We start from the raw sequence: 23,679 nt of genomic DNA on the forward strand, positions 1-23,679 counted from the left end.
CACAGGTGTCCTCCAAAAATCATGCTGCCAGCCCCTGCTTCTGAGCTCTGCAGCCTTTGCCCCAGAGGATTGCGTGACTGGCACAAGCAGACTGTGAGCTCCCACTTGACCAGAGTCTCACTGTTGCCCAAAGAGTGAGACTCCTGCCAGTTGATATCCTGGACTCAAATCAATCAATAGAGGTCCATCATCATTAAGGATTCCAACCCGTTAAATGTTCCTTCTAGCAGCCAGGAGTAAAGTTAGGAACTCTTACTTAACATCAGTCTTAAGTATTTTTTCTGAAAGCGTAACATATTGACCCGTGAATCCACCTCTCTCCATCTGCCATGTCTGTAAATGAGGTGGCTTTGAACTGATGTTTGAATGAGCATTCTCGATTTCCTCATCTACACTTATTTTACTAGCCTTTCCCAATGGATGGAGCTAAGAGTAGAAAAAGAGGAGAATGGAGTATGGAAGTATGGAAAAGAAAAAAGAGGAGAATAAGCTATTGGAATGAGCCCCCTGCATGCCCTGCAGTACTCCTAGTACTGCCATGGCCATGGGACACATCCAGGCGACCAGGGATTGGCATTCCCCAAGTGGTTACCGGAGGTACTGCAGTATATTAAGCCAAAAGGCCCATTTCCTTATTGAGGTCCATTCAAAACTATGAAATTATACTATTTTGGACACTACTTTAAATTAAATAAATAAAAATCCTCACACTGAACAAATTACTCTCCAGGGACTGATTTTTCTTTCCCGAGCCGCAAGGAAGAAGATTTACAATTTTAAAATTACTATTCATCCCTTCCTATTTAGGTACCCAGTGCACATGCTCTGGTGCCAAAAATGTTCCGTAGTCACACATGGCAGCCTCCATGAATTGGCCTTATGTGCAATTGAGCAGCTTCCATAGCAATCCATGGAACCGGTAAGTGGACGCTGTCCTCACTTCTTATATATCTAAATTGGCACATCAATGCATTGAAAGCTTGTTCTTTATAGGGATCGTATGTTGACGGCTCCTCCAAACACAAGGTTTAGAGTTCACAAAATAATGGATTATGCTCACTTCATTATTATTAATAAGCACCATATTTTCTAAGGACGTCTGGGAGTGATACAATAAATCTTCAGCAGGGATATACTGTACAGATTAAGGCTTGGAGGCAGTGTCTTTAATTATGTAGTGCACATTGAAAAATTGGACACAGAAATGTACCAGTTGGTTCAGCAATAAGCTGTAACATCACCCAAAACAGGCTGAGCTTTTGTTTAAAGTGAGAGAACATTTGCACTGTTAATTGGACTGAATCTGTGAAGTGACGAACACAGATCTGGAGTGAAATGAGAAGAGCTGAATAATTCAGGCAGTGTTCAAAGTTGTATCCTCTTTATGTTAACTCAACTTGTTTAAAGTTAAAATTGAATATGGCAGGCGGACAGCCTGACCACAAATGAGAATGCTCACTAGTGTTAATGTAACACTCTCACCAGTCTTATTTAATTGCTTCCTTTCTGTAGTCCATACCAACCATTGACAGCTGAAGCAAAAACACTAAAAGGGAAATATGTGCGTGCTTAACATGAGACTAAATATGCTTCTTTGCTAAGCTACAGCAGATGTCACCATCTGCTGGACTGTACCGCAAACAGCAATTAAGCCAAATGTTTCCAAGGAAGTGTGGGGGTTGGGAGTTGGGAGGTGGATCCAGCTACCAGCTGTTTAAAAACATAGCTTGAGCTGTTTTTTTCAGCAGGGGAGAAATTGGTCAGCATTTCCCATCCTGTGGCATAAATAGGTTGTTCCAGCCCTGTGCACCCATCAGCTTTGTGAGAGCTCAAGTCACTCACCTCTGCATTGCCTACGCCCCAAACATTCTTCGTCTCCCCTAAAAATCAGAGCCCAGTCCCTCATGGCTCAAAGTACAGGTTGACACATGCAAACTGAGGACATCAGACAGATTTTTATCTGAGATCCTCCGGGCATAAAACTTGTTTCTGAACAGTTTGACATATAGGGACTACAACTTCCACATCCCCACAGGAAATTTCTGCGACGTCCACCACGAATGACGTCTAACTTGGTTCAGCCAATCCCGTAATGGCGGGAGCAATAAACGGTCCCGTATAAGAGCAAGACACGTTCTTGGGATCTCTCTTCTGCTTCTTCTGCTTCTTCTCTTCGACGCACCCTTTTTGGCCATTCGCTTCAGCTCATCTGCTCCGAGACTCGGACAGAGGCTGAATGCTGCACAGCGCACTACCAGGCCTACGGACACACCCAGTTACCTCGCGGTAACTACGTGGCCTATAGTGAGTGGAAATTGTTGTACGCGGAACGCTACATCAGTTTACCCCAATAAAGCTCAACAACGATACAGCAACGAACTTTTACACCTGGAAAAGGACCAGCGGATCAGACGACAACGCGCTGCTAAGACGGGAACACCCCAGCCTGCGCGTCTCTCCCGGACACCATTCACAGCACCATCGCCGCTTCTACAAGGACAGCATGTCTTTTGGATCCAGCAATGCGTATGGACTCAGTAAGAAAACAAACATTCAGGCATAGCCAGTGTTTAGTTTAGTCTTAACTGTTTTGTGAATCTGTGTTTCAGTATTTACCATCCTACCATTGTAATGTGTTTGGTTAGCTACATATATATGTACGTGAATTGATTCGCCGTCTTTTGCGCATATATAGAGTAAAACTACGCAAGTAGTCCCTTCTCACAGCTAACTAACTCATTACCACACCCATAACTCTAGCTTACTCAAGCTAGCTACTCCCACCTGTCCTTTGTTCAAGCGACACGCGCCCACACAGACACACATACACGCCCTTACTTAACCTACTAACTTCCCCTACTAATTCCCGTTAGTTTATCTGTTCTGTGTTTGTACGTTGTTTAATAAAAATATTTTATTAAACCCCGGTGTCCGTTTTGGACATGAGAGCCGAGTTAAAGCAGTCTTTCGAAGAACTTCCAACCTTCAGGTTATCGGTATGTTTAATCATTAATATTGGTTATTTTAATTATTAATTAAAATACTAAATTTGTGGTTAGATATTTCTGATAATAGTAATTTTATGAGACTGATTACTTTTTGCAGTTATACTGCTACACAACGTTTAACTGGCGCCCCGGTTTCGTAGAGAGTAAAATCCCTGCGTTATTTGGCGGCCCGTGCGAGGACCCTACATAATTTGGAGTCCCGTGCGAGGACCCCTACAGACAACACTGAAATTTACTCCAGTTCAGTCTGTCAGTTCAAATCTAGATGTTTTCTAAATAATAAAATAACAATAACTAATCAGGCATAATCCAATGCCCCCATCCAGTGGAAAGCACTTTTTACTGCAATAGGCATTCACCCACTTCTATTCTTTTATTTCATTCTTTTTGTATTTTGTAAGTGTGCATTTCCTAACTTGTTACACACATATTTAGAAACAGAATCGCTTTATCCGCCAAGTAGTTTTCACATACAAGGAATTTGCTGTGGTTTGTAGGTACATACAGACAACATAAAGAATAAAGTAGAAACATTTATGGTAGACAACTGCAACTGAGTGACAAAAGTTGCATGTGGTTTTTGCCCACCAACAGCCAATCAGAGTTCCTCACTTCATATTTTTCCAACCCATATATACCTGTGGGGTGCCAAATATATATATGTATAGTCACATTTTCTTCAGATTTAGCCTAAATACAGCATTTACTTCAAATTTTTCTCAGATTTAACAGACATGCTAAATAAGGCTTTAATTGACCAATCAAAACAAAAAAAAGGCTAAATATATAATAAAAATGTTAAATCAGATTTTCTCAAATAAATATTTAATTAGAAATAAATATTTATTTTAAACATATATATTTAGCTGAATATTACATATCTTAAATCTTGGGTTCCAAATTCAATATTTAACTTGTATCTCAGTTTTTCAAAACCAAGATTTAAGATTTCATTCATACATACATTTTTTGCACAAATTTGTGTTTAAAAGTTTATATCTTAAATCTGAAGTTCCAAATTGAATCTTTAATACCTTAATATTGCAGTTTGTAAACAAAAGATATGCTAATTAGTAATAGCTGGCTTTACTAAAGGGGGTAGAGCAGGGGTCGGCAACCCTGGTCCTGGAGAGCCGCAGGGTGTGCTGGCTTTCGTTGTTGCTTGGCATTAATTGATCAATGAAAGCCGTTGATTACAGTTAACTCACCTCACCTGGTTTCTTGGGTCTGAGTCGCTTGCTTATTTTAAGGTGGAGACGAAAGCCAGCACACCCTGCGGCTCTCCAGGACCAGGGTTGCCGACCCCTGGGGTAGAGGGTCTTCTAGCAAGGCTGTGAAACGTAACATTACAAGGACAATATTAATTCCTGTCTGAGTGACACAGACCATTTATATACACACAGATGGCATCTGTTATTATAATCATGTTGCATCCCTGCTGAAAAAAAACAACTGAAAGCTGGTATTTTCAATCTAGTTAAGCTGGATAACTAGGGATTTCTGACATGACTAAGCATGTAGTGTTGCTATATGCAAATGCCGCTGTAACTAACTTGTATAGCCCACTGATTTCCACTTGCCTAATGGCTATAATCATGTCCAAAATAGGTAGTTATTGTCAGCATGACATGCTTGTGAATGTGATCCTTCGTGTAAAATCGAGCTATGACCAGCTTGAAATTATCAGCTCCCAGTTGTTTCAAACTTATCTTCAGCTACTTAAGCCATGTTAAGTATCAACAGCTCCATTTCAACCATCAACGCCAGCAGTCATCATCATTTTCACATGCTTAGTGAGTGTGTATCATTACATGAACGAATAATAGCCATCGGCAATGCGCATGAATGATAACTGAAAATTGTTTGGTATCACCGGACAATTATTTTTTTAAGCAAAAAAATCACCAGTTATTAGCCCAAAAAAAAGTGTGTATATATATATATATATATATACACACACACATTTGCTTATTGTAATGCCCCACAGTCGTCAAATGATGGAAAACTTTTAGTGCTTCCTCATAATGGGGTCCCGAGTCCATGTATCAAGTTTGGTTTTGATACTTTTGCATTGGTTTTGTATTCAGACCCTTAATTCAGTACTTTGTTGAAGCCCCTTTGGCAGCAAGTACAGATTTGAGTCTTCTTGGGTAAGTCTCTACAAGCTTTGGATTTGGGCAGTTTATCCCATTCTTCCTGGCAGATCCTCTCAGTGAACTGCCATGTTCAGGTCTCTCCACAGATGTTCTTTGGCGTTTAAGTCTGGGCTTTGCTGGGGCACTTGTCTGGAAGCCACTCCAGCACTTGTTTTGGCTGTATGCTTCAGGTCAGTGGTGTTGAAGGGCAAACCCTCACCCCACACAGGTCACCTGCACTCTAGGTCTGATACATTGTTCAATTACCTTGTCAGACTACATTGTTAATTGTCTCTAGCTTTCTTCTTCTTTCCCCAAATACACTACCACTGTATTATCTTCTAAGAAAAATAAAGCACTTGATGCTCCCATTAAATTACAGATTTAAAGGAACACATACAAATACCTAATAAAGTGCTTGGTGCATGACTTCTACTGCTGAGTCTATCCACTTAAGAGTTATGATGTGTTGTGTGTTCAGAGATGCTCTTCTGCATACCACTGTTGTAATGTGTGGTTATTTCTGTTACTGTCACCTTACGTCAGCTTTGACCAGTCTGGCCATTCTCCTGACATCTTTCATTAACAAGACCATTCTCCTCTGACATCTTTCATTAACAAGGCGTTTTGGTCTGCAGAACTGCTGCTCACTAGAATTTTTTTTCTCTTTTTTGCACCATCCTTTGCAAACTAGTGTGCTTGAAAAACCGAGATCAGCAGTTTCTGAGATAGTCAAACCACCCTGTCTGCCACCAACAATCATTCCACAGTCAGTCACTTAGATCACATCATTCCCAATTCTGATGGTTGATCAGTTGATCATTCCCAATTCTGACCACTAACTGAAGCTCCGTATCTGACCCGTATCTACATAATTATATGCATTGCACTGCTGCGTCACAATTGGCTGATTAGATAATTGCATGAATAAGTAAAAGTAATAAAAATAAAGTGTTCGGTGAATGTAGTTCTCTGATGTGGGTCCAGGGAATCACTGTCAGTGAACCATCAAATTACTTGACGGCTGCTGATAAATAATTCTTAATTATACTGCATTTTGCAGATGTACATGGAAATAAGAAGAGGTGTAAAATCCAGGTTCAGAAAGTAGAAGTCCTCCAATTAATTTGCTAATTAGTAAATCTTCAGCAATGAGGTTGAACCAATTAGTGAAACCTGGTGGAAGTTCATGGGTGGAAGAAACACACAAGACTACTTACCTTCTGACCCCTGGACCCAACTCTGGAAATAATGTTATTATTGTGAGCCTCAAATTAAAGGTTCCACAAAATGAGAGCAGGGGACCTAGACCTAGAACAGAAAGGGAACACTGTGCACTTGGACTGGTCCACATTTGTTTTTTATTACTGTAAAGAAATGATACACTTAGTGTTTGATGAACAGACTGCAGAGATATGACTTAACAGAGTTGAAAGAGATGACAGCTGTATTAAAAACAAGAATTCACTACAGTAAAAAATAAAAATGCAAGTCTAGTACTGGCAGCATGTTGTCCGCATTGATAAATGGATGGGACAGAAAAGAAGCGTGAGAACCAGTGTGGCATCATACATTCTTAGATGTAAAACAAAACTGCTCTGCATGATCGATCTAAAATGCTAAACAGGCGAAACATTTTAACTGTCTTGATTCAGTTGTTAATGAAAGAAACTGCTAAAAATATAAATTGTAATTAATCTAGAAATCTGCCACAAGGTCCCATGACAAAACTCAAGAGACAGAAATTAACCATTTCAAATACAGCTCCTTTTTTAACATTTGACTACTTCCTTTTGCATTTCCATTCTGTCCATTTTGTATTTTCTGATGCTCCAAATGTGAGTGATCCTTGCACGCCGTACGCACTCACGCACAAATTGAGAAACACGCTTGACGTGTCAACCAAACCGCATAAAGCTCACGTACGGGCGTTCACACCAAAAGCACTTGCTGTTCACTCAATCCCCTGCCACTGGGCCCCACACATTTAAGACATAATACATTTAATACTGTACCACTAATAAAGGAAGGACTACATGGGGAGGGGAAAAGATTAAAATAAAAAAAAGATCAATCATTAAAAGTTTGTTAAAAAACACTGCTGTTCTATATTGCATGGTCTGCTGGTATAATCAGTAAGAAAATATCATTGTACGATATACAGTACAAGGCGAACAGAAGCCCCGGTATCAAGGAGATATGAAGGGTCCCATGGGCCACCGACCTTGTGTATATTGGTGAGAGCTGCTGGCGAGAAAATACCCATCAACATACATCTAAGGCGCAAGACTGTAGCTGACTTGTAGAAGAACTGGATATAGAAAATATAAATAGAGGGGACTGGGGGGGGTGTGCGGCCGTCTTGGCTGCTTGGCAGGGCTGCTGTCAGATGACTTGGTCCAGCGCCCGCAAAAGCTCCTCCCCCTGCAGCAGGTGCTGGCGGCCCCCCACAGGGGCGTTCACCTCGCAGTCGTAACGTGTCAGCTGCGGAAGGCCAGAGCCCAGCAGCCGATTCGGCACATCTGTGTGTAAACAAAACAAGTGCGAGAGCTTTTATTAGACAGAAATGACACAGCTGGCCAATTACTATGGGCGTGCGAGTCACACCGGACAAGGGCTTCCGCTTTAACTTCCTGTAAACACCCACCGGAAGGCAGCAGCAGGAAGGTCTTGTGCGAAGAGAACGCCTCTGACATGCTGCTTTCCAGCACCTTCACCTTCTTCCCTGCCTCAGCTGCAGGATGTGCCACTTCCAGGAGCAAAGCACCCTGGGAAAAAAGGACCACCAACCCCATTAATTGAACTTTGTCTTAAATTTGCCACTTGCCAAATTTTGGAAATTTACATCAACATAGTATAACATAGTACATAGTTTTATATACACTGAATGTACTCTGCCTATATCATATAATATTCAGCAAATACAGTAGATTTTCATCTATGCTGGAGCATTTAATGACCAGCAAAGCAAACATTGCCTACTAACAACAGCACTGGTCTACCCAACCAATGTGCAGCCAGGGGGAAAGGCCTAGCTTGAGTCCAATCCCTTTAGAGCCCAATTCAGGGCTGCCCAAATTTGGCAAACTGGATTCTACGAATTACCAGCTCAGCAAGATGTCTTGCTGTTGAATGCTGTGTTAGGGTAGCAGATGTTTGAGAGGTGCAGCGTGTGCAGACTACAGACGGTGGTGGAGCCTCACCAGTCTGCTGGCTTTGGGCAGAGGCGGGTCTGGGAGCTTCCTCTTGCGCCTGGTGGTCTGTGGGGCTGGCGGAGAAAGCAGACTGCCCAGAGAGAGAGCCCTGGCGTGTGAGGGAAAGAGCGATCGCATCACATATTCAGCCTCACAAACCCCCCCCCGACACACACCCCAAAAAACCTGATTCTCTTCCCCCAAACCTTACCCATCTGTTTTTTTCTCAATTTGTGCATGTCCTCATTTGTGTATACTGTATACCAAGGGGGGAAAAAAACAAAAAAACATTGGCAAACTGGAATGAAATGCAAGTCTCTCTTAAGTGCTAAGCTTCGTCAAAGCTTGGCACTATTAAAAAGGACTTAAAGTTCACCCCAGTGTACAAAAGGGTTCTCTGTTTATATAGGTTATCCTTGTTGCACCTGGGCATGACTGACTGTCGGACGTGCAGATGTTCAATTTATTGACTGTGTACTTTACCTCCCAGTGAATAAAAAGCTCGCCTCCATTTTTATGTTGTGTAAATGGTCTTTGGCTCACAAAACACGGTCTTGTGCAACTGATGTGCCATTAAACATTTAAACACTGAAAGAGCCCTTATTAACTGACCCTGAATCAGATCTGGGTCAAATACGTAACCGTTTTGGATTGACACACTTATCTGAGCGTGAGCCTGATCTTGCCTGGCACAAGTGATCGGGCCTATAGGACCAGAAGGCCGGGTTTACAGTTTTTGAGAGCATTTCATAGGCTACAATATATCAGACAGGCTCAAGTATTTAAATCCAAAACAATTATGCATTTCACCCAGGTCCTAAATAAGTCAGTAAATGGATAGAACAAAGGTGGCAGTGCCAGGAAGCTGATGTCAGAACCCACCCCAGACTCCCAGTGGTGCAGCGGATAGTCAGTGATCTGAGATAGTGAGCGGAGGGGGGGGGGAGGGGAAAGGGGGGGGGGCGGGGGGGGTTTACCTCTTGGCGTCGGCCGGTTCCAAGGGCACGGGGGTGGGGGAGGTGCACACGTCGTGCAGGAGGTGCAGCGGAGAGGGGGCGCGGGCTTCCTGCTTGCCCGTGGCGGGGGCCTCCGCTTGGGGCTCGTCCAGTGAGAGCGAGCGCAGCTGGAAGTCATCGTCCATGGAGATGTAGGGGGCCAGCATCTCCAGGTCCATGTCCCCCATGGCCTGAGAAACGCAGAGAGAACGGCCATTAACGTTGTCAGACACACACCGAACTGAGGCGCTATACGTCTACTGTTAGGGCTTTGCGCATGCCTATGACTTGAGGGACCTACACAGTACCGTTTACCTAACCGTATTATCCATTCACACATCTAGGTATATACAGGAGAAATTCCAGGTACAATCCAATTCCAAGTACCCTCATCGAAAATTGTGCCCCGCCTCCAGAATCTGATCCTGCAACCTTCTTGATGTGAGCCTGCCTCACCATTTTGTTTTGCCATGTCCCATTCAAAATTTGAAATTCAAGAAGCTAGAAACCTTCTGAAGAACCATCTAGAATCATCCTGTGTTACCATCTAAAAACATTCTGTGGAACCATCTATAAACATTCTGTGGACTAACCAATAATGCCAGACTATTTAGTCTGCAGAACTGGAACCATTTGGGTTTATTTTAAACTGCGGAAGGGCCATTTCCATGGTGACGTAGTGTCTGGAATACCTCTGAGGAAAATTGGTTCTTGGCTTCAGTGTCCATGGCAAACCCCTTCTCCACCAGGTCCAGCTTAAACTCAGAGAGATCGGAGTCGACCTGGAAGCAGTAGCCCATCGGACTGCCAGGCTGCAGAGGGGGCAGGAAAAGCGCGTTCACTAGCCGCTAAAACACGATAGGGACCTTCAATTCACTTCAGTTCTTTTAGAGATTCAAATATTTTACACCTATGAACAAGTATCTGAATTCTTAAACTATTAGCATTGTATCAGGCAGGAGCGATTTGCGTAATCAGATCATTTACACTTATGATCAAATATCTGAATCTGAAACTCTTAGACAATATAATAATAATAAGACAGTTTGTAATGCTTAATAGACTCAACACAAAGAATTGTGCTTCCCATTTCATTAGCTGTGTAAGATAATACTATCAATGACTCCTCTGTAATGAGGGGACAATGATTCAAATCTCCATTTCTTCTTTTCAATTTAAAAGCTAGTCCAAATCTTCCCAAATCTGGAACATGGACTGAAGTAGAGAGAGCTGTTCCAGGTTTTACTCCGCACAGTCATCTAACTAACTAAGTAATCCTGCTTCAGTGAAACACCCCTCAGGAAATCTTTAAGTGACTTACTATTCCAGCCTTCAGGCAATTACATCCTTGGGTACATCCTAAACTGATGCCTCTAACCTGGAAAAGCAGAGCGAGGGTCTGGGACTGACCTCGGGCGTTTGGTGGCCTGAGCTGGGTGTGGAGGAGCCAGGGCAGTCCAGGGCGTGAGCCACAGCGGGGGGGAATCCCCGGGAGCCGGGCTTGTGCTTGGTGTCCAGCAGGCCGCTCAGGAGGCCAGGGGCCACGCCGGGGGCCCGCTTCACGCTGGAGGCTGGCAGCATGACATCGTTGTAGAGGGGCACCTCCTTCAGCACCTGGTCGTCCGAGTCTGTAAGGGGGGGTTGGGGGAGAATGGGAAGCAACGGTAAGAGGCCAGTTTAACAGACAAAGATTAAGCAAGTTCTGTATGCATAATCTCCATTCAAAATTAAATTTAGACTAAGATTGGTGTAATCAGTTGGCAGCCCTATGACTGCCACATGAATCAGGGTGGCCTGTAGCATAGTGGTTAAGGTAGATGACTGGGACACGCAAGGTCGGTGGTTCGGTCCCTGGTGTAGCCACAATAAGATCCGCACAGCCGTTGGGCCCTTGAGCAAGGCCCTTAACCCAGCATTGCTCCAGGGGAGGGTTGTCTCCTGCTTAGCCTAATCAACTGTACGTCGCTCTGGATAAGAGTGTCTGCCAAATGCCTATAATGTAATGTAATGAATCATTCTCTTCAACGACATTCCTGGATTGCTCATGCATGTATTCTCAGGACGAGGGCATGTTTGGTTGAGCGGGCGGGGCTGACCTGGACAGGTGAAGTCCAGAGAGATTATGGTGTCCCCGGCAGCGGGTGCCAGCAGGGTGAGGGCCTCCGGCTCGGCCTTCAGCTGATCGTACAGGCTGTCCTCCCTCTCGGCCTCCGCCTGCGTGGTGAACAGCTTCAGCATGTCAGCTTCAGGGCTGAGGGCCTCCGGGGACCCCAGAATGCCCTCCATCTCCGGCTCCGGCTCCACGTCGGTCTTGGTTTGCCGCAGGGACAGCACTAGCTCGCTCTCCTCCACACCACTGCAAGAGGGAGAGAGGGACGGAGGGAGCGGGAGGGAGAGGGACAGTCTCATCAGGGTTTTAAGATACGCTATGATTTCATAAATGTGAAGTTGTGAGCAGAACAGGGTGTGTCACTTGTTCTTCGTCTACGGTGTTGCGACCGCTAGCAATGCGATCTCTGAAGTCTTGGAAGTATCGTTATTTTGGAAAGGCAGTAAGTTCCAGAATGCACCATACAGGCTTGTCAGAGCAGTGCTGCACACCAGGAATGCACCATACATGCTTGTCAGAGTAGTGCTGCACACTGTAACAATGACATCCAGATTATTTATGAGAAATCGGATTGTTTCAAGCGAGAATCTTGTAGCGGTGGCCCGCCGCCATGATTTGAATGTAGCCAAAACACTGCAGCTGGACCATGGTAATCCACCTCAGAAGGCCACAGATGCAGGCCCTACCTGAGCACGTAGTTGACGCACACGACACACTGCGGCTGGGAGTTCTTGTTGTTGTAGATCACGGTGGCCTGGGTCTCCACCCACACAAAGCCTCCCTTCTTAGCCAGCAGGCGATACTGCCCTGTGGTGACCTGGCCCTTCGCAAACACTGTGGAGGGGAGACAGAGAGAGATGCCGCAAGTTCAACAAAGCTTCATTTCTGTCTGTCACAAGGTTCAAGCCAGTCCTGGTAATATACAAGAAATATCCAAAGCCAGTTCCTCTATGCACCTGCAGGGGTTCGAAACCTCTTTTCAATGTCCATTTACTGTAAAGACTTTAAAGATCCCATGACACTCTTCACAAAGATTAAGGGGTTCCCCAGTGTCCTGGCTAAATTCCCAACCTGGCTCTTTCAACTTGCCACCTAATCTTCCCTTGACTTAATTATCTAAAAATAATTGTTCTCACTCTCCATGTGTGGTGAGCATTCTGGCACAAAATGGCTGCTGTTGCATCAGCAGGTAGGTGCTGCACCTAGGTAGTGGTTGAGGCAAGTTCCCCCTCATCACTGCAAAGCCCTTTGAGTATATAAGTAACTGTTAAGGACAAAACATTTTAGGTTATACTTTCTGATATTCTATCCCCCATTGCATTAGAAAAGCACAGAAGAGTGATGAGCACGGCTTACGGTCATGGTGCGTCTTGGTGAGGTGGTCTGAGTCCAGGGCGTGGTAGTACTCATACACAGAGCGGTCCAGCAGCTCCTCTGGCTCGTAGCCAAGCAGCTCTGTGATCCTGCACCAAGGAGGGGCTTTTACTCTCAGACACAACAGATCAAACTGCTCAGACATCGCTCAAAGAAAGTGTTCTGCACAAATAATTAAGCTATCCCCCGGCACACAGGCAGTCTTCTAGACCTGCAGCAGTTGAAAAACAAAGCAATGCGGAAACAGCAACCTGCTGTTTAAGAATGAATTCCTTCATATTCTGGAAGAGCCACTAGGTGGCGCATTGTACCAACAGCTGCAGGCCACAATGGTGCGTGCCTGCATGTAAGCATACAGTATCAAACTGTTATCTTGTGTGATGATTATACACTGTTCGCTGAAAAACCAGCAGAGCCCATTGAAATAAAAGTGAAATTAAAGGTTTTTCATTATTACCACCCCTCACCTCTCGTCGCAGTAGGAGAACTTCATGTCCATGGTGTGGCGGCTCAGGAAGGTCTTGCTGTCCAGCGGGACCTCGATGTTGGAGGGATGTGGGATGGGCTCGCAGATCAGAATCAGGTATGGGATTGGCGGCTCTTTATGACCACAGTCATTCTCTCCGCTGTCACAGCTCTCCTCATACATACGGATGTGGCCCGAGCAACGCAGCACCTGATTGGGGGAGAGGAAGGGGGGGGGGGGTCAAAGGGGTGACCATGCCAAATATAGGAACGCTGTTCCGTGTTAGCACAAGCACAGATATTCACAAATATGGTCATGTTGGAACTGGGCGATTCTTTGGGGCGGTTGAACAGAAAGATATCCTGATTCTGCCATTTTAAACAAAAACACAGGGAATGCTGGGTTAACGGAGCTTTGCTCACAGCTCGTATCACAGAGCAATGGGAAAAATGACTGACAGAGTCAACCCCATTTCCGAGAGATTGCAGTGTGTGGATGTAGGATCTTGTTCCACATTGACTTGATCTGTCCAGTTATTTAATCTGCAGCATCAGCAATTCAAAATAAAATAGTCTGGCCATTTCTGCAGGGGCCGTTTGACAGTCCTCCCATACTGTAAACCAGGGATACCTGAATCCCTGAAAACCTGAAACTGTATTGTTCCCATTTAATCAATACTGATTATATACCTGGGACACCAGCTGAGTTAAGCATGGTCGCATTCAGAGAGGATTCATCGAGCCAAAAAAAAATCATTATGTTCTAGAGATGAAGATATTTTGGTAGGCATTAGGAAACGCTATGGGAATATTTATATGTTAGTGATTATGCACTGCACCTTGCATTTATGTGTGAATCGAGTGGACAAATAAAGTTTATTATATTTTCAACATCGTCAAGAGCGTGTAAAAGTGTGCCTATACGAAAGCACAATAGTGCAGTTGCTTTGCAAAGAGCACTCCTACTACTTATTAGATCAAAATGATTGCAGGACGTCAATGTTTCCATCACGACTAAATCATATGATAGCCTTAAAAGGTCGTGTGGTTCTGGAAAAATACGTTCCCTTCCAAACAAAGCGTTGGATAGTTATTCAATTTCCCTCCAGGGATCAATAAAGTTATCTATCGTTCATTGTCAAGAACCTCTCTTAAAAAAAAAGCTAATGTACGTATGATTTCACCAACTTGTTTTATGTACTGTAGGCTATGGACAGGTTATCCTCCTAACTTAACGTTAAACCTGGGGTTTTGCAGGTTTGTGCTTAGTACACTGTTGCTCCGGGAACAAGCCCGTCTAAATTGTGAAATCCCTTTATGATACCGAACGTCCTGACTCTATCCCAAAACATCAACAATCTAATCAGTCGAACCAAGTCAGCGACTTATATGAAATAGGGCTAGGGCCCTGGAGGACCAGATATGAGTATCCCTGTTTTAGAGGAAGGTAAGAATCTCTAATGCAAGTCGCCCTGCCACACACCCCCACCTGGCGCTAGTTCATCTCCGGTCATGCAGCTGCCAAAGATGCATGTCAGTGTTTTAACCATGCTGAAATCACCCAAGGCTCCCTTCACTTTCAAGCACACGACAGCCAGCACGGCTCAAGCCTGCTACGGAAATATCCCCGGATTAACATGAATAGCCGCCCCTGGCACAATGGAGACCATTCTGTTGGCAGAGAGATTACTGTAATCCATCACGCTCCATCTGACCTACTGGCTCTCATTTGGGCTTCAGGGACCTCAGAACATGGCACGTAAAAAGCCAGTGGACTGCACCGATCCTTAAATCTTAAATCTTAAAGCATTTTCCACAAGGAGGTAAGGATCAGTGCTGGCAGGGTGCAAGGCGGCAGCAGTGGGCTTACCTTCCATGTGGAGGACTTGATGTTGACGGTGCGCCCTCTGCTGGTAAGAGTGCATTTCATGCGCAGGAAGAAGCTGCGCTCCGTGTTCGGCTCCTTCGCTTTCTTTGAGGGCCCTGAGACACAGGACAGCCAGGTCAGAAGTGCAGGTATGGTGCTAAGCAGGGTGGTCAGGAGTGCGGGTATGGTGCTAAGCAGGGGGGTCAGGAGTGAGGGCATGGTGCTAAGCAGGGGGATCAGGAGTGAGGGCATGGTGCTAAGCAGGGGGATCAGGAGTGAGGGCATGGTGCTAAGCAGGGGGATGGATCAGGATGAGGGCATGGTGCTAAGCAGGGGGATCAGGAGTGAGGGCATGGTGCTAAGCAGGGGGATCAGGAGTGAGGGCATGGTGCTAAGCAGGGGGATCAGGAGTGAGGGCATGGTGCTAAGCAGGGGGATGGATCAGGAGTGAGGGCATGGTGCTAAGCAGGGGGATGGATCAGGAGTGAGGGCATGGTGCTAAGCAGGGGGATGGATCAGGAGTGAGGGCATGGTGCTAAGCAGGGGGATGGATCAGGAGTGAGGGCATGGTGCTAAGCAGGGGGATGGATCAGGAGTGAGGGCATGGTGCTAAGCAGGGGGATGGATCAGGAGTGAGGGCATGGTGCTAAGCAGGGGGATCAGGAGTGAGGGCATGGTGCTAAGCAGGGGGATCAGGAGTGAGGGCATGGTGCTAAGCAGGGGGATCAGGAGTGAGGGCATGGTGCTAAGCAGGGGGATGGATCAGGAGTGAGGGCATGGTGCTAAGCAGGGGGATGGATCAGGAGTGAGGGCATGGTGCTAAGCAGGGGGATGGATCAGGAGTGAGGGCATGGTGCTAAGCAGGGGGATGGATCAGGAGTGAGGGCATGGTGCTAAGCAGGGGGATGGATCAGGAGTGAGGGCATGGTGCTAAGCAGGGGGATGGATCAGGAGTGAGGGCATGGTGCTAAGCAGGGGGTGGATCAGGAGTGAGGGCATGGTGCTAAGCAGGGGGATGGATCAGGAGTGAGGGCATGGTGCTAAGCAGGGGGTGGATCAGGAGTGAGGGCATGGTGCTAAGCAGGGGGTGGATCAGGAGTGAGGGCATGGTGCTAAGTAGGGGGATCAGGAGTGAGGGCATGGTGCCAAGCAGGGGGGTCAGGCGTGAGGGTATGGTGCTAAGCAGGGGGATGGATCAGGAGTGAGGGCATGGTGCTAAGCAAGGGGATGGATCAGGAGTGAGGGCATGGTGCTAAGCAGGGGGATGGATCAGGAGTGAGGGCATGGTGCTAAGCAGGGGGATGGATCAGGAGTGAGGGCATGGTGCTAAGCAGGGGGGTCAGGCGTGAGGGTATGGTGCTAAGCAGGGGGATGGATCAGGAGTGAGGGCATGGTGCTAAGCAGGGGGATGGATCAGGAGTGAGGGTATGGTGCTAAGCAGGGGGATGGATCAGGAGTGAGGGCATGGTGCTAAGCAGGGGGATGGATCAGGAGTGAGGGCATGGTGCTAAGCAGGGGGATGGATCAGGAGTGAGGGCATGGTGCTAAGCAGGGGGATGGATCAGGAGTGAGGGCATGGTGCTAAGCAGGGGGATGGATCAGGAGTGAGGGCATGGTGCTAAGCAGGGGGATGGATCAGGAGTGAGGGCATGGTGCTAAGCAGGGGGTGGATCAGGAGTGAGGGCATGGTGCTAAGCAGGGGGTGGATCAGGAGTGAGGGCATGGTGCTAAGTAGGGGGATCAGGAGTGAGGGCATGGTGCTAAGCAGGGGGGTCAGGCGTGAGGGTATGGTGCTAAGCAGGGGGATGGATCAGGAGTGAGGGCATGGTGCTAAGCAGGGGGATGGATCAGGAGTGAGGGCATGGTGCTAAGCAGGGGGATGGATCAGGAGTGAGGGCATGGTGCTAAGCAGGGGGATGGATCAGGAGTGAGGGCATGGTGCTAAGCAGGGGGATGGATCAGGATGAGGGCATGGTGCTAAGCAGGGGGATGGATCAGGAGTGAGGGCATGGTGCTAAGCAGGGGGATGGATCAGGAGTGAGGGCATGGTGCTAAGCAGGGGGATGGATCAGGAGTGAGGGCATGGTGCTAAGCAGGGGGATGGATCAGGAGTGAGGGCATGGTGCTAAGCAGGGGGATGGATCAGGAGTGAGGGCATGGTGCTAAGCAGGGGGTGGATCAGGAGTGAGGGCATGGTGCTAAGCAGGGGGATGGATCAGGAGTGAGGGCATGGTGCTAAGCAGGGGGATGGATCAGGAGTGAGGGCATGGTGCTAAGCAGGGGGTGGATCAGGAGTGAGGGCATGGTGCTAAGCAGTGGGTGGATCAGGAGTGAGGGCATGGTGCTAAGCAGGGGGTGGATCAGGAGTGAGGGCATGGTGCTAAGCAGGGGGATCAGGAGTGAGGGCATGGTGCTAAGCAGGGGGTGGATCAGGAGTGAGGGCATGGTGCTAAGCAGGGGGTGGATCAGGAGTGAGGGCATGGTGCTAAGTAGGGGGATCAGGAGTGAGGGCATGGTGCTAAGCAGGGGGGTCAGGCGTGAGGGCATGGTGCTAAGCAGGGGGATGGATCAGGAGTGAGGGCATGGTGCTAAGCAGGGGGATGGATCAGGAGTGAGGGCATGGTGCTAAGCAGGGGGATGGATCAGGAGTGAGGGCATGGTGCTAAGCAGGGGGATGGATCAGGAGTGAGGGCATGGTGCTAAGCAGGGGGTGGATCAGGAGTGAGGGCATGGTGCTAAGCAGGGGGTGGATCAGGAGTGAGGGCATGGTGCTAAGCAGGGGGTGGATCAGGAGTGAAGGCATGGTGCTAAGCAGGGGGTGGATCAGGAGTGAGGGCATGGTGCTAAGCAGGGGGATCAGGAGTGATGGCATGGTGCTAAGCAGGGGGTGGATCAGGAGTGAGGGCATGGTGCTAAGCAGGGGGTGGATCAGGAGTGAGGGCATGGTGCTAAGTAGGGGGATCAGGAGTGAGGGCATGGTGCTAAGCAGGGTGGTCAGGAGTGAGGGCATGGTGCTAAGCCGGGTGTCTCGATAAGGTAGGAGTCAGGAGCTCGGCTGTGCATCTGACCTGTTCTGTGTATGAGCATGTCACGAATCTCCTCATGGTCACAGGGGTGCGCATAGTCGAAGATGCTCTGGCCGGTCAGGTCAAGCTGTCCGAAAGAAAAAGGAGGAGTGAAGCTCATAAACCCTCAGGAAACACGCTCTGAACTTGGTTTGGTTAACGGTTTGGCAGGAATGATTAGCAGCGGGCTAGCGGGTACCTGGGAGAGACCCATGCACTTGCTGACATTCTCAGACAGGTAAACCATGTCCCCGTCCTCAGACAGCACCATGAAGAAGCCCTCCAGCGCCTTCAGGTAAAATCCGTTCAGCTGGCAGTCCAAGTCCGACTCGGGTCCCGATTCTGGCTCTTTATCTGAAATGAGGGAGACTGCAAATGACTTAAATGACTTTAGAGACTGTTTTTGAACGAACCATAAAGGTGATGCATTTCAAAGGCATTTTTTTATTTATTTGTTATTTTAAGTATTATACAAAATAAGTACCCACAGATTATACAGTCAAACAAGGTTGCAGTTAATCTGAAACCCTCAGAGACATGGTCCCTCCCTCTCCCACCCTATCTCCCTCTCACCCTAACCCTCCCCCTCGCTCCATCCCCTCTTCCTCTCCCCCTCCCTCCATCCCTCTCTCCGCTCACCGCCGTCGAGCAGCTTCCTCATGCGCAGGAAGCTGATGGCGAGTCTCATGATGGAGGCCTTGTCCAGGTGGGAGGAGACATTGTGAGGCAGGGGCAGCTCGTGCGCTAGCTCGTAGAACACCTCCGACTCCTGGCCCCTCCGGCATCGTGCCGCGTCGCGAGACTTCTCCTTCCTGCGCTCCGAGCTCACCCTGCAGGGGCGGAGGGGGGATAGCTACAGGTCAGGAAGATGAGTGGCAGTTCCTTTCAATTTCCCCGAGCGAACCAAGCAGAAGCGGGCCGGTCCGCAGTGTGGCGTGAACGGTACGTTCGCATAACACGAGTATGGGGGAGTTCAGGGGATTCCTACAGCTTCTGAGAGGTTAATTGCCATTTATCCAGCGGGCTCCTGTAACAGAATAAACACTGAGATACAGTAGCTGAACCTCAGGCCCTGCTGAACCTGCAAATGTCCAACAGTGCCTCAAAAAATTCTGACGACTTCTCCTTCATTTGAACGTTCTACTACCGTTCCTATTTGCACTTCAATGAGCGCCGACTCCACTCCCAACAAAACATGGGACAATCACCAACACTTCCCTAGCTGTGACGGGTTACTTGTTTATAATCACACACCGTGTGATCCCAGAAATTGATGTGCGTCGTTGAGGTTGGATGCTGTTACCATAGCAATGCAATTCCACTTTGGACAAAAAAATGATTGTTCCTTCAAAGTTTGGTGTGCAGAGAACAGACACACATTTTGCATACCTTTATGTTAGAATGCATAGCTGCAGATCAGGAACGTAACCCTAACTGAGCCCTGATATCCCTCACAAGTGCACCAGAAGCATAAATCCTTCATTATTCAATGAATGCAAAGCAATTCACTGTTCCAGACAAGAAAATTACTTTGATCAATAACATGGCTAATGAATATTTTATGCAAGCTTCATGAGTAGTCTACATGCAAGCCATCTGCCGGAGAACATCAAAGGAGTGATTGCTGTGTGAAACAGTTCATCAGCATCAACATCAATTGTTATTGCAACAGTCATTTATGATAATGAGGAAAGCATTGAATGTTTTTCAAGCAAAAACTGGCATTAAACCCATGGCAGAGTGTGTCAGGTAACCCACATCCCTGGCCTCATTATCAAAATAAGAAACAAAAATTTTATCACAAGTTTTACATAGCTTGACACTAAAATAACACTTGCCGTGGTCAACTATCTCTGAAAGAGACAGTGAAGCCTTTGTGTGAACACACCTTGTTTTTATTTCCCACCAACAAGCGCTGGGTGTTCCCAAAATTGAGTAATATTTCTGCATATTACGCAATATAAGCAATTAAAAAAAACAATCTAATCTGCAACCACAACTGGGCCTTGGTGTTACCACACACCGTTGAAGGAAGTTCAATTGACGTCATGTTTTTGGTAAGAAGAGATTGAGCGAGATCAAATAACGTTTTTGAACTTTTGCGAACTTTGTGACTCTGAGGAAGATGTTGTCAGGAACATGCACAGATGGGGCCCAAGGGAGGCCTGAGCCCCTGCCCTTTTACCCTCAGAATGAAAAAGTGCCCCTTTTTTTGGCTGGTGCTAATTGTATTCTATTTGTTCTTATTTGTTTGTATAAAAAGGGAAATGTATCGTAGAATCCACAAAAAAAAATACATCTTGAAGTTAATGAATTTAATGATGAATTTAAGTAATTGATTGGCTAGACAGCCTACACATCTTCTTCCCATTGGCTGTTGAAAGAAAGGAAAGCAAAAATACCTGCAATCATTGCAGCCCTCCTGTGGCACGTTCAATTGGAAAATGTTTTGCTACATTTTGCTACAGGCTGAGTGGTATGTTTGCTCCCGTTTGATGGGTGTGTCTTGGGTCAGCCCGAATGAATAATAAAGTAGGCCTACGCTTTAAAGCCTTGAGAACGACTTCGGAGCAAATCGTACTACATCAGCCAGTCTGCCCAAATTTTGCAACAGGATGTTCAAGGCACCAGCATTTGTTTAAACAAATGTTTTGTCAGGACTGGCGTCTGAACTACACAATTAAGAGTGAATAGTTTGCTGGTGCAGGGACAAGGCTCAAACCAGGAGTGTGCAAGCCTATCTGTAAAAGGTTGCGTCTTTCAGATTAGACTGGACAAGTTCTAGGTGAAAAATCCTGAATGCACTAATCAAGGTCTTAAATGAGTGGACAAGAAGGACTGTATCCGTATCCGAGTTAATGCAAACTTCTATCAAATTAGTACGATTATTTAGGCAAATTGTCACTTTTGCTAAATGTATTGATAATCATGTGAATCACAGTTGATAACATTAGCTATAGGTAACAGTAGTGGTAAATACTTAGCTAATGTCAATTGGTAACATGAATAAGTGAACTCAATTCAAATTAAGCGTCGTCTAACTAAGCACACTGACAAGCCATGCATCCAAATTAGCATCCAAAATGGTTAAAAACACGTTAACCAGGTGTAATACATTGGCACACTCGCGCCAGCATCCACAATCTGGCTAACTAACTTAATTAACGTCAGCTAAAGATGCAAGTTACTAACTTACTAGCCAAATAAGAGAGGAAGTGAGCTAACGTTGGCTAGCAATACAGTGGTGCATTTCAGTGTAAACTTTAGCCAATTCCGCTGTCATAAATTAACGTTACTGAATTATTATAAATTAGCTAACCAGATTGAGACACTGAGATAATAAAATGAAAGATTTAAAAAAATAATACTGAGTTAATGCCCTGTCGCTGGAGATTAGCTAGCTACAGTTAGGTCGCAAAATGCTTACAATAACGTGTCAGTTCTTGCCGACGCTAGCTAACTCACCTTTGATGAGCATTAGCTACTAGCTAGCTGGCCTTAGCCACATTATTTGACAAATAGAACGGGCTAGTTTGCAACCATAAAACCGAATCGTCGTCAGGTTTTGTCCACGGAAACAAACAACCAAATAGCAATACCAAAATAACGTTTAACGTTGGTACTCTTAACAACGACCTGCTAGACTAGCTAGTTCGCAATGAGACCGCAGAGCTACGAGAACAAAATGGCGGTGTCGCTTTAAAACACTAGCTACCTAACACAGCGCTAACAAAGCAAGCTGGCTAACTAACAATAACACTACATTAAGCATGATGCATTTTCCATATAATATAGCGACCACTGCAACACTACTAGCTAACAACAACTCAACGTATAAAGCACACACGAATACAAATTCTCCCAGGCTAGCTAGCTAAATGTTACCTTTTCTTTTCAGTGACAACTCCTGTATCCATTATGGGACACAACCAATCGAGTTGTTGGTAACGGTTCTTCCCAAATCTTCTCTGTAAAGGTTTTGCTTGCTAGTCCGCAGGTAATTCCCAAAACTCAGTTATGTAAAGCGTGTATTTCTTTTGGCGTCAAGAGGTAAACCCTCCCGTATGCTGAAGGTCAAAACATTTGTCTTTTACTGGACCGTCGCTGGTGTGCTGCAAAGAGTTTCAGCGCTGCCGCTATTTCTGAGTAACTAATCATCACACACGTTGAACGTAGACTCGTTCTCGATCAGTCCGAGAGCCAGAAGTCACATGCCTCCTAGACAACGGGGACGCGCTCACACCACCCCACTCCGATGAATTTAGTAGGCTGTTTATTCTTAACGTCACAAATCGTACATACTGTATAATTCTTGCATTGTCAGGGGAATACATGTAATTTACATTTTTTTTTAAAGTGTAATTGTGGTACATGCAGTTACATTTTGCTTTTTATTTCATACAGTATGCCAACGCAATATTTTATATTGTTCTCAATTTCGGTTTTAAATAATGTAATATTAGGTTTGGCAGTTTTGTTTATGAATATGATGCCTAGACATTTTTAAAAATAGATTTATAAGAAGAAAAATAAACTTTGTAAGTCAGAAATGTGTCTTTATCCATAAACTGAGATTGAAGTGGAAGTCACACCAAACATTTTGCTTTATGAGCAATTCCCCAAAAAAATGCATCCTTCTTCTAAGCAAATAAATACACGTAAATCATCAATATCTTTCACCATGTTGTGTATTGTTATTCTTATATAGTTCTGTGATTGATTGACAGGGCGGTCTGTAGTGTCGTGGTTAAGGTAAAGGACTGGGACCCGCAAGGTCGGTGGTTCCAATCCCAGTGTAACCACAATAAGATTTGCACAGCCGTTGGGCCCTTGAGCAAGGCCCTTAACCCTGCATTGCCCCAGGGGAGGACTTGTCTAGTCAACTGTATGTTGCTCTGGGTAAGAGTGTCTGCCAAATGCCAATAATATAATGTTTATAATCATTTACTCCAATTACAGTCTGACAAATTGCCATGTAACGGTGCAATATTGCTGACTGCAGCATTGTAAGGCTGGACATCTGGCATTATCACTCAGGGCTGGTCAGCTTGCTGGCTTCCTCTGGTATTGTGGAATATGTGGTTGTAAAGTAATTTAAGCCAGGAGCATGCACCATTAACCCCCACTATCTCCGCACCCATACGGGCAGGAGCCTGTGGGGGAAGACTCAGGCCTCCAGCCGTAAAACTCATTACGACTGGCAACATCCTTTACGGCACGGGAAGGTTTCAGAGGGCACGGCCTGTCAGGCCCTGACCTTCTCCTGAACCCCCCTTCATTGCTCTCTCCCTCTTTACTCAGTCACTAAATGATGTGTACAGCATTGGATGTTTCATGATACAGTCAGTTTAGATAATATTCATGTTTGGTATTTTTCTGATTGTTTCAGTGCGACTGGTGCAATGGTTTTATTTCTGCAACAGCAAACCCTGTACATCATAACCAACCAGGAGAAGCTGTGTGGAG

General features: G+C 46.0%; 1 protein-coding gene across 3 annotated transcripts; it reads right to left on the reverse strand.

The window, feature by feature from the left end:
• Window positions 1–6,481: 6,481 nt before the first annotated feature.
• Window positions 6,482–22,402, reverse strand: LOC133129177 (hypoxia-inducible factor 1-alpha-like). 3 transcript variants are annotated; one of them, XM_061243083.1, is made up of 15 exons: window positions 22,099–22,402; window positions 18,853–19,043; window positions 18,413–18,567; window positions 18,217–18,301; window positions 15,152–15,264; window positions 13,284–13,492; window positions 12,799–12,905; window positions 12,129–12,276; window positions 11,429–11,688; window positions 10,743–10,960; window positions 10,025–10,144; window positions 9,315–9,523; window positions 8,347–8,428; window positions 7,791–7,911; window positions 6,482–7,665 (listed from the first exon to the last, which is right to left on the reverse strand). In XM_061243083.1, exons 1-15 carry the CDS (start codon window positions 22,128–22,130, stop codon window positions 7,529–7,531), a joined length of 2,187 nt encoding a protein of 728 aa, XP_061099067.1. In that variant the 5' UTR covers window positions 22,131–22,402; the 3' UTR covers window positions 6,482–7,528. The 3 variants fall into 3 exon arrangements, with proteins under 3 accessions (XP_061099067.1, XP_061099066.1, XP_061099068.1); XM_061243082.1 differs by having other exon boundaries at window positions 8,347–8,446; XM_061243084.1 differs by lacking the exons at window positions 6,482–7,665; window positions 7,791–7,911 and adding an exon at window positions 8,549–8,593 and having other exon boundaries at window positions 8,347–8,446; window positions 22,099–22,401.
• Between the last annotated feature and the right edge of the window lie 1,277 nt (window positions 22,403–23,679).

The sequence above is a fragment of the Conger conger genome, chromosome 5, assembly GCF_963514075.1.
Source record: "Conger conger chromosome 5, fConCon1.1, whole genome shotgun sequence".
NCBI lineage: Eukaryota > Metazoa > Chordata > Actinopteri > Anguilliformes > Congridae > Conger > Conger conger.

What these genes read in the sequence shown, in the direction of transcription:
- LOC133129177 (XM_061243082.1), bottom strand. Translation starts at nt 22,130, where the DNA reads ATGGATACAGGAGTTGTCACTGAAAAGAAAAG. An exon ending in TCTGGACTTCACCTGTCCAG is followed by an intron (nt 10,961 to 11,428) that starts GTCAGCCCCGCC and finishes CCCCCCTTACAG; the next exon opens with ACTCGGACGACCAGGTGCTG. An exon ending in CTTCCTGCTGCTGCCTTCCG is followed by an intron (nt 7,666 to 7,790) that starts GTGGGTGTTTAC and finishes GTTTACACACAG; the next exon opens with ATGTGCCGAATCGGCTGCTG.